Source organism: Phragmites australis, chromosome 16 (assembly GCF_958298935.1).
Source record: "Phragmites australis chromosome 16, lpPhrAust1.1, whole genome shotgun sequence".
Lineage (NCBI taxonomy): Eukaryota > Viridiplantae > Streptophyta > Magnoliopsida > Poales > Poaceae > Phragmites > Phragmites australis.
The window spans coordinates 19,703,273-19,714,096 of record NC_084936.1 but is presented as its reverse complement, the minus strand read 5'-3'; the positions used below and the strand labels follow the sequence as shown (position 1 = coordinate 19,714,096).

Sequence of the window (10,824 nt, the reverse complement as noted above, 5' to 3'; positions counted from 1 at the left end):
TGATCTTTGTGGTCGCTTGGGTGAGGAAAGGGTTGAAAAAGACCAAGCCCATTTGGCCATACATACGCCAACATCATCATCATCATCGTTCAAATTTTCAGATTCATATTCAAGCACGTGAATATTAGGACGATCAACTCTTGATTTATCATGTGATTTATGAAAATTTCTAGACTCTTTGGCTCCGCTTTTTTGTGCCAGGGCTCTGTGCAAGACTTGACTAACATCCTGAAAATCACAACCTTCTAGTTTTTCCTTAAGCTGAGATAACAATCCCGAATAAGATAATTCAGCTAAATCTTTTTCAGAAAGTGTCAAGTTAAAACATCAGTTTTTATATCTCTAAACCTCCTAATATAATCAGCAATGCGTTCATTATATTTTTGTCTAACCGACGTTAAATATGAGAGCCTCAATTTAGTATCAACATTATAAAAACATTCATGAAACTTTTCTTTTAATTGAGACCACACATGTACAGAATTAGGAGCAAGAGATGTAAACTAAGTAAAAGTAGTTCCAGATAATGACAAAGGAAATAATATAATTTTCAGCACACCATTGGAACTAGCCTCACCTAATTATGCAAGAAATTGACCAACATGCTCCCTAGTTGTTCTATTATCCTCTCTAGTAAATTTTACAAAATCAGGAATCTTAAAACTACAGGGATATGGTATTATGTCATAGTGATCAAGAGATGGCTTTTGGTATGCACGAGCTTTTCTCCTAACCTCTAAGCCGAATTGATCTCTTAGCACATTGGCTACTTGTTCTCACATGATTTTGGTGTAATCAGCCACAAGCCAATTAGGGTTAGCTATTGGCTCAAGCGGTGGTATAGGCACATTCGGTACATAAGAAGTGATACGAGGCGGTGTAGTAAAGTTTTATTCAGGTATCGTCCCATAAGAGATTCCCGATCCCTGTGGTGGTATAGGCGAACCACTATATGCTATGGTTTGATAAAAAGGTGTTTACACATTGGGATAACTTTCGGCTCTATGAGCTTTGAGCCGAAGTTGAAGCATAGGGTCTAACATAAGAAGGAACATGATTAGGTGCAACGCTACCTATATTAGTTATGATTTAGCACCTTCTAATAATAATGATCAATATATTGCTCGAGATAGAACAAGAAGGAATATTAAATTATTTGCTAGATATCATGACACTAATGATATAACCTATTATACTCTTCTTGCTGCACAAGATATTCATGATACTATTGAAACTTTTTCTTATTGTGAAGTTATCTCATGTGAAAATTCTTTTAAATAGTTGATAGCTATGAATGAAGAAATTGAGAGCCTTCGTAAAAATCGTACATGAGATTGATCGAGCTTTCAAAAGGTAAGAAACCTTTAAATAAATAAATTTATAAGAAAAAGGAATGTATCTTTGGAATTGAACATGCAAGATGGAAAGTTTGTTTAGTGGTAAAAAATTTTGACCAAAGGGAAGGTATTGACTTCAATGAAGTATTTCTCCTGTTGTACATCACTCTTCCATCCGGGTGATGCTTGCTTTTGTTGCTTTATTTGATTTAGAATTAGAGCAATTTGATGTTAAAAATTGCTTTCTTACATGGAGACTTAGATGAGGAGATTTTATGACACAATCTAAAGGTTTTGCTACTCCTGAAAAAGAGCATCAACTTTATCATTTAAAAAAAAACTCTTTACGGTCTTAAACAAGCTTCTAGGCAGTGGTATAAAATGTTTGATTCCTTTATGATTTCACAATAATATTCTTGCAATAATTATGATAAATTGTGTTTGCTTCAAATAATTTTCCCATGGATTTTTTTTATATATTTGATGCTCTATGTTGATTTTATGATTATTGCTTCTCATGACAACCGCTTGACTAATCAGTTGAAGGACCAACTTAGTCATACATTTGAGATGAAAGATCTTTGTCATATAAAAAATATTTGGGATGGAAATGCAGCGCGATCGCAAGGCTGGTAAATTATTTCTATCTCCAAAGTGTTACATTGAGAAGATACTTGATAGATTTAATCTTAGTAATTGCAAGTCTGTTTCTACACCTTTTGCTTCATACTTTAAGTTATCTTTAAGTCAATGTCCTACTAATGAAGAAGACAAAGACTACATGTCATGTGTTTCTTATGCCAATGCAGTTGAAAATCTCATGTATGCTATGATTTGCACTAGACCAATTTAGTTCATGTAGTTAGTGTGGCTAGCAGATTTATGCATAATCCTGACAAAAAATATTGGAATGTTGTTAAGTGAATTCTTCGTTATTTGAAATGTACTTCTAAGTTTAGTTTGATGTTTGATAAGAATAAGGTGAAAACAAATAATGTTATTAGGGTTTGTTGATTCCGATTATGCTCGTGATCTTGATAAATGAAGGTATATCTCTAGATATATTTTCCCTTTATTTGGCTTAGCTGTCAGTTGGAAATTTTCTCTTCAGAATGTTACTACTCTTTCTATAACTGAAGCAAAATATATTTCATCTACTGAAGGTGTTACGGAAGCTATTTGGCTGCGAGGTCTGGTTTCTAAACTTGATATTCCACATGATAGTAATACTATTTATTATGATAGCTAAAGTTCTATTTATTTGGCCAAGAATGATATGTTTCATGCCAAGACTAAGGACATTGATCTCAAGCACCACTTTATTCATGATTTTGTTCTCTAAGGTCAAATTATCACATATTGATGATAATCTCGTAGATATGCTTACCAAGTTACTCTCTAATACTAAGTTCAAGCATTGTTTGGACTTAGTTAATATTCATGGTGCTTGATAGCCCATCAGGGTTTTGGAGACAATTTCTTTATGGACATCTTAGTTTGGATTTTGAGTCAAGTGGAGATTTGTTGGATAATGATTCAAACTCTAGATGAATACATAGTCCTAGATGAATACGACACGACTTTACAATGCCTATAAATATAGGCTACTCTTTGTACTTGTAATCTCGTATCATCATAATAAAATTTGTCTCCCGTAGTTTTTTACCTCCGCATTAGAGAGTTTTTTCACGTTAAATCCTTGCCTCTCGTGTCCTGATTTCCTAACAACCTAGGATGTCATGTAGTAGTAGTGACTTAGTGTACAGTAGTACACATATTTTGGTATTCTCTCTGGGAAAAAAGAAGTTGAAATAACATGTAAAAAATAATACCTAAGGATAACATGTAAAAAGGGTAATATAAATTTAAAGTTGAAGTGAAGCAAGTATTTCAGATCATTTAGGCAGGTGTGGATCCACTCAATAAATTTCAATACAGGTAACAACCCCAATAATAACATCTTCAGTTTTTTTTTTTTGTGTGGAAAGGAACTAGTCTGAAAAGACAAATTAGAGCGTTCATGTGGAGCAAAAGTCACCCATTACTTTGGTCTCATTGGAAGGCAGGAGCTTCACAAAACAATTCCTAAAAGGTATCCTATAAACCAAATGGAGCTGAAAATGATTCATGTCGAACCGTAACCAATTTAACTATTGTGCTGTTTTGTTTTTAGTTGCTTACTGTGGCCAGACAACGTAAAATTGCAAAAAGAGCATCTCATGTGTTCTTAGATGCCTACCTAGTAACATCGTCCTTGTACTAGAACTTTACTCCATCTGTTCTAGAAAGGTGACAGTTTGGGACATGACGATGCTTTTGAAAGGACATTAAATCAAATATTTCTGCTTGAATATGTATGTTAAACCCAACAAAATTTACTGTTATCGTCAAAGTAATTTTAAAAGAAAATTCTTTCAATGGACCAATTTAGACACCTATAAAAGGATGTTCTAGATCAAAATGAAAATAATTTGACCGCAAGGATTCTAAAGTTTCACTTATCTTTCCACACAGAGTAAACTGTGTTCGCAAGTAGACAACTCGACGTATAATGCCTTCTTTTGATTCAGGTGCTTTTCTTCTTAAGATGTAAGCCTGAATAAACCATAAAAGCTTAAGAGTCAAGGCATACTGTTAAAGTTTGGGGGTTCTATTGCTCAGTTGTATGTTTTCTCCAAAATTTCATTTGACGGCTGTGCTATTGGATGTGCATCGAACAACTCACAATCTTTCTTCAACGTTCGCTTAGAAGTAGCAACCTCTTCTCTCTTCTGTCCAGTCCCATATTCACACACTCACTCTCTTGTCCTGCTCTTAAGTCTCTGACACGGCTCCCGCTGCCGTATCTATGACCTTTACTTGTTACCGTGCTAACCTGGTGTCGCTGTCACCCATGCCCCCTACCTTGACCCTTCCCAACTGGTAATCCTTTGCTACCCCTACCAGCGATGTCCCCACCACCTTGACAACCCGTCCCCATATTCGTCACCATTGCCAGGCCAACTTGCTATCAGGCATCCCTCTAAGAGCCTAGGACCAGTGACCTCAAACCTGCCGCTACTAACTCCTCGCCAACGTCATTAACTAAAAAAGGTAACGGTTTTTAGTCACTCAAATTTAGAAAACTAAAAGTTTTGTTTTTGCATATATATATAGGAAACTAAAAGTTTTTTTCATATATATATATATATATATATATATATATATATATATATATATATATATATATATATATATAAAAGCACGGCTGCAATGATGCCTTTCCTAATTACCCCAGCAGTCGTATAAAAAATACACAGACAGCCATCTGATTTGCTCAAAAGAAAATACCAAATCTTCAAAATTAATGCTTATTATTGTGTGCGTATATAAAAGCACCTGCAATAATGCCTTATTACCCTGCAATCATCCAAATGAAAACAAATAAGCTGTCATCAGATTTGCTCAAAAGGAAAAAAAAATCCCAAATCTTCGAAATTAAAAGGAATATCCCAAAGGTAGGGTCAATCCTGCCCTTAGACCTTTATACGTACTCGGAATAAAATAATCTAAAAAAGGTAATCTCATCCGCGATGGCATGAATGTAAATGTGACAAATCCCTAGGGCAAAACCGAAGTTGAGTGTTACCTCTCTCACCCATCCTAAGTTTGAGTGTTGTTCACCAGCAAAACCTTCGTGCCTAAAAATACCGCTCCTTCCTCAGAGGCTTAGGGCAATTTCTCCCCTCCCTGTCTCGACATTTCTTGCGATCTCGCCCCTGTCCGTCCGCCCCTCTCTGTTCGTCGCTCTCAGCCGCGGTCTGGTGTTACATAGAAGGAGAGAGCGAGAGAAGCAAGCAAGCAAGCAAAGCAAGAAACGGGAGGAGGATCCGTGGGCCAAGAATTCGGTTGGAAGCGGAAGCGAAGGGGAAGAAGAAGAAGAGGAGGAGGAGGAGGAGGAGGAGGAGAGCAGTGAAGAGCGCTTCGCGTTTGATCTGGGTGAGGAGCGGCTTGTCTCTGTCCTTCCTGCTCTCTGATTCTTTGGTTTTCTGAAGCAGCGATCTTTGTGTTATGGATGCGAGGCTCGGTGATTTCTTTTGTTTGGTTTGTCGCTTGTAGTTTTAATCTGCTTCTTTTTTTTCCCGTTCTGTGGGTAGCTGGGTTGGTTTTGGCTTTCATTTCAAAGGAAATCCTAATGTGAAAAGGGGATTTTTTTTCCTCAAAAAATTTGATGTTGCTTTTGCAATTTGCTTCAGGCCTTTCCTACCTTACATTCCCTTTCATTTTTCCTTCAACATTTTGATTTGTATTTACTGCATTCCCGCACGAAACATTGCTGTCAATTTGGATCCTTTTGGTTTTGCTCGGACGAAGGACGGGTGTATCCGTATATGATGAGGTGCGGGTGGGGGTAGTATTCTGCTGTTGCATTGTTCTATGTGTACATCAATATCCACGGCCCATGCGCCCCCCGCCCTCCCCCCCCCCCCCAAAAAAAAAGAAAAGAAAATACAATTGTTAGTACTTAGCTCTGTTCGTTTTGCGCAATAAATCGACCACCGGTTCAGATTCAGTTCATGGTTGGGCATATTATTGTTTTTGTTGAGATTTCGATGTCAGATGTGTTCTTGTCTTACTTCCTCAGTTCCTCTGCATTTCTTGCTATAAACGAAGGTGACTACTATGGAGTGATATTATTCTTGTACATGGGAAGTTTGTTTCTTTCCCAAGCTAATAGTTATGTGTATTCCCCGCAAAAAAGTAGTTATGTGTATTGGTAGACATCAGCCTTTTCTTTTTTAGGGTAGAACATCTTATTTTGAATGTTACAGCGTGTAGTATGTTTGATTTTTATCAGAAAGCTCAAGAGTTTGCTCCAACCTGTTGTCCATGCCAAGTGCTGTAATTCTGCACAGCAGCCACGGAGCTGCTACAGTTGTACACTCTATGCAATTAGATTGGGGTTTTGGATATAATTTGCTTGAAAATATATCGTCACAAGTTGTGTTCAACACAATGTTGCAACTGGCTTCAGTAGCTACCATTTATTGCATGGGGTGCCGGATCAAGTTCCCATGTCTGCTTTGCCATGCCGTGTTTAGTAGTATCGTGTGTGTGAACTGGTGCAATATTCGTAATGGACCGCTCTAGATTGGGATGCCAAGTACTGTAAGCAAGTGTGGCATGAGGAGTTGTAGGTTGTTGTGCTTCATTATAATGGGGGAGGACTGAATTGAGGAGTAGTTGAATCATGCTGATGGAGAGCGTGCTACTGTAGTGGTGGTCCTGGTATTTCTAATTTTGTGTTTTTATGGAAGGATGCGTGGTCCATCCTTTTGTTTAATTCTTTTGGAATGGATATTGTGGGCCTAAACTGTAGTCAATGTGCTATTGTTTTGGATCATTGGGAAGATAAGATGCACTGGATTTGTGTTGAAGACTTGAAGTGCTTAGGTTGTAGAACAGCATCCTCATTCCTCAGACCTCAATAATGATATTACAATGCCAAACATTTTTTTTTTTGGCCTGGAGTGAAATGTTACTATACTTGATATGATATGAAGAACTTTCTTCTCTTGCCTTGTCAATGCAACCAACTGGTTAAGTATGTATTTTACATTATGACAGGCGATTGTTTGATACGATGCGAAGTCTCTCGTGGTGGTAACGGTAAGCTGACCACAGTCTCGCTAAACCAGCCCGGGTTCGAGACTCACATCTCCTTTAAATCAAATCGCACGCGCGGGGGGTGGGGGGGTCGAGTTTTTTTTTAGAATATTAGTTGAGGACCTGACATATATCCATTTCTAACTCTGCCTGTTTGTTCTTTCTTTATAATAGATATATTAAACCAGTTCCAAGATTAATTCATTTATATTTGATACAGTGTACTGAGATATGACATGTCATGCGGTAATTTGTGTCAAGCTTGGCTGATATACTCTGTTTGTTGTTTCACAGGAATTCAAAACGTATAGTGCTAGCTACCCCGATATAAGGCCTAAACAAATTGGCTTGACTGTTCTGGTCTCGACATAAGGTTGTGGAACCATGGTTTCAAAATCATATTCAAATCTGCTAGACATGACCTGCGGAGATGGATTTGACTTTCGGCAACCTTTTAAGTCTCTTCCTCGGGTTGTAACTTCTCCTGGCATTATATCTGATCCTGAATGGGATACAAGAAGTGACGGTGATTCAGTTGGTTCAGCATCTTCTACTGAGAGGAAAATAATTGTTGCCAACTTCCTTCCACTGAACTGTACAAAAGATGAAGCTGGGCAATGGTCCTTCTCACTGGATGATGATGCACTACTCATGCAACTTAAAGATGGTTTTTCAAACGAGACTGATGTTGTGTATGTGGGTAGTTTGAAGGTTCAGGTAGATCCGAGTGAGCAGGACCAAGTTGCACAGAAGCTTCTTAGAGAATATCGATGTATACCTACTTTTCTCCCTTCTGACCTCCAGCAGCAGTTCTATCATGGCTTCTGTAAACAGCAATTGTGGCCACTTTTCCATTATATGCTTCCTATTTGCCTTGACAAAGGTGAGCTATTTGATCGCAACCTGTTTCAAGCCTATGTCCGAGCCAACAAGCTTTTTGCCGACAAAGTTATGGAAGCAATCAATACAGATGATGATTGTGTTTGGGTTCATGATTATCACCTCATGCTGCTCCCTACATTCTTGAGGAAGAGGTTACACCGAATAAAGCTTGGTTTCTTCCTTCACAGCCCATTCCCCTCCTCAGAAATCTATAGGACTCTGCCTGTAAGGGATGAAATCCTGAAGTCGCTGCTTAATGCTGATCTAATTGGTTTTCAAACATTTGACTATGCCCGCCACTTCCTTTCGTGTTGTAGCAGATTGCTAGGTCTGCATTATGAATTAAAACGTGGTTACATTGGAATAGAGTATTTTGGTCGCACAGTGAGCCTGAAGATCCTCTCAGTGGGCGTCCATGTTGGTCGTCTTGAATCTGTCTTGAAGTTGCCTGCTACAATTAGCAAGGTTCAAGAAATTGAACAAATGTATAAGGGCAAGATGCTGATGTTAGGCGTAGATGACATGGACATCTTCAAAGGGATAAGTCTAAAACTACTCGGGCTGGAGCTTCTTCTAGAGAGAAATCCAAAGCTTAGAGGGAAGGTTGTCCTTGTACAGATTATCAATCCAGCAAGAAGCACAGGGAAGGATGTGCAGGAAGCTATTACAGAAGCTGTCTCTGTGGCTGAAAGGATTAATATGAAGTATGGTTCTTCAGGTTACAAGCCTGTTGTCCTAATTGATCATCGTATACCATTTTATGAAAGGATTGCATTCTATGCTGCATCTGATTGTTGTATTGTAAATGCTGTGAGGGATGGTATGAACTTAGTACCATATGAGTATACTGTTTGCCGACAGGGAAATGAGGAGATGGATAAACTCAGAGGTGTTGACAAAAAGACCCACCACACTAGCACACTTATTGTTTCAGAGTTTGTTGGTTGCTCCCCATCTCTTAGTGGTGCTTTCAGGGTAAATCCATGGAGTGTTGATGATGTGGCCGATGCCTTATACTGTGCAACTGACTTGACTGAATCTGAGAAATGGCTGCGACATGAAAAGCATTATCGCTATGTCAGTACTCATGATGTTGCTTACTGGGCACACAGCTTTGCTCAAGATCTGGTAAGAGCATGCAAAGATCATTACAGCAGAAGGTGTTGGGCTATTGGGTTTGGTCTGAATTTTAGAGTTATTGCTCTTTCTCCTGGCTTCAGAAAGCTGTCTTTGGAGCACTTTGTTTCTTCTTATAACAAGGCTTCCAGAAGAGCAATATTTCTTGACTATGATGGTACACTTGTGGCCCAGTTATCAATCGACAAAGCTCCTAGTGCAGAACTCATTTCAATTCTTAACACCTTATGCGATGATCCAAAGAACAATGTATTTATAGTCAGTGGAAGAGGACGAAACTCCCTTGATGAGTGGTTTTCTCCTTGTGAGAAGCTTGGTATAGCTGCAGAACATGGCTATTTCATCAGGTGTGCCAATAAAAAAAGTTATCATTGTTGTTACATACACGATTGTATACTTTATAGTTCTCTGAATGTGTGATGAACTATGTATGTGTTTTCAGATGGAACAAGGAAGCTGCATGGGAATCAAGCTATTCAAGTCCACATCGCGAATGGAAGCACATTGCTGAACCTGTCATGCAAGTATACACTGAGACAACTGATGGATCCTTCGTAGAGCCAAAGGAAAGTGCTCTAGTATGGCACTATATGGATGCGGACCATGATTTTGGTTCCTGCCAAGCAAAGGAACTACTGGATCATCTGGAGAGGGTGCTATCAAATGAACCTGTCGTTGTAAAGTGCGGTCATTATATCGTAGAAGTGAAACCGCAGGTATATGCCCTTTGGATCTCCTAACCATTTTGTCATTTCACTTCTACATTGGCTACATCTCGCACTAACTGAAAGTGACTCATGCAGGGAGTTAGTAAGGGGCTTGCTGTTGACAAGCTAATCCGCACGTTGGTCAACAACGGGAAGGCACCAGATTTTCTGATGTGCATTGGCAATGATCGATCTGACGAGGACATGTTTGAAAGCATCAATGGCATGACCTCCAGCGCTGTACCGGAGGTCTTTGCTTGTTCGGTTGGACAAAAGCCCAGCAAAGCAAAGTACTATGTTGATGATACCAGTGAAGTAATCAGATTATTGAAGAATGTAACTTGCGTCTCATCGCAACGGGAGGATGTGAGCCATGGACGTGTGAGCTTCAGAGATGTACTTGATTACGTGGACTAAGCCACCAGTTATTTACCTGAACTTGTTAGCCACGAAGCATGTACATTCCAGTGTCTTCATCTCTCAATGGTTCATTCTAGGAGGGTGTGTTGTCCAGAGGTCTAGACTCGCCAACATAAACCGTCACCATCGTAAGAAAAGCAAAAATGCGCGCTGAAGCTCGCTATTTCGAAGGTTCGGGTGATGTATATGTGGGCAATTTTGATAGGAAAGGAAAGGTTATCGCTGGAGGTTTGCAGTGTGATAGGAAAGCCTCTATACTGACTGGAGGTTTGTTGGCTTCTACAAGTGGTTGTCTGAATCTGTTCTCCTGCTATATTGATGATTGCGTTGGTTCTTAAAGTTTCTCTGCAAAATTCCATCAATAAAAGTCTCTAGGAAACTTGGCAAAAATACGAATTTGTATAATATACTTGAGCGTATTTACTGAAATAGATAATAATTTTCTGTATTTACAAATCTAGCATATGTATTCAGTATACAGTGTGCGAAAAATATATTTTCGATACAAGGTGTATCAAAAAAGATATTTTCGGCACATCGTGTGCCGAATACGACATTGTTGGCCGTATTCGGCACACGGTATGTCGAAAATCATCTGTATTTGGCACATAATGTGCCGAATACGGCCAACAGTGTCCTATTCGGCACACCGTGTGCCGTCACGTCGTGTCACGCTTTACTTTTCACTTTATTCC

The 10,824-nt window shown here is 38.9% G+C and overlaps 1 protein-coding gene across 1 annotated transcript; it reads left to right on the top strand.

Moving 5' to 3' along the window:
• Nucleotides 1-4,995: 4,995 nt before the first annotated feature.
• Nucleotides 4,996-10,519, top strand: LOC133895352 (probable alpha,alpha-trehalose-phosphate synthase [UDP-forming] 10). The gene is made up of 4 exons (XM_062335605.1): nt 4,996-5,315; nt 7,278-9,349; nt 9,445-9,718; nt 9,806-10,519. Exons 2-4 carry the CDS (start codon nt 7,368-7,370, stop codon nt 10,124-10,126), a joined length of 2,577 nt encoding a protein of 858 aa, XP_062191589.1. The 5' UTR covers nt 4,996-5,315; nt 7,278-7,367; the 3' UTR covers nt 10,127-10,519.
• The last annotated feature ends 305 nt before the right edge of the window (nt 10,520-10,824 follow it).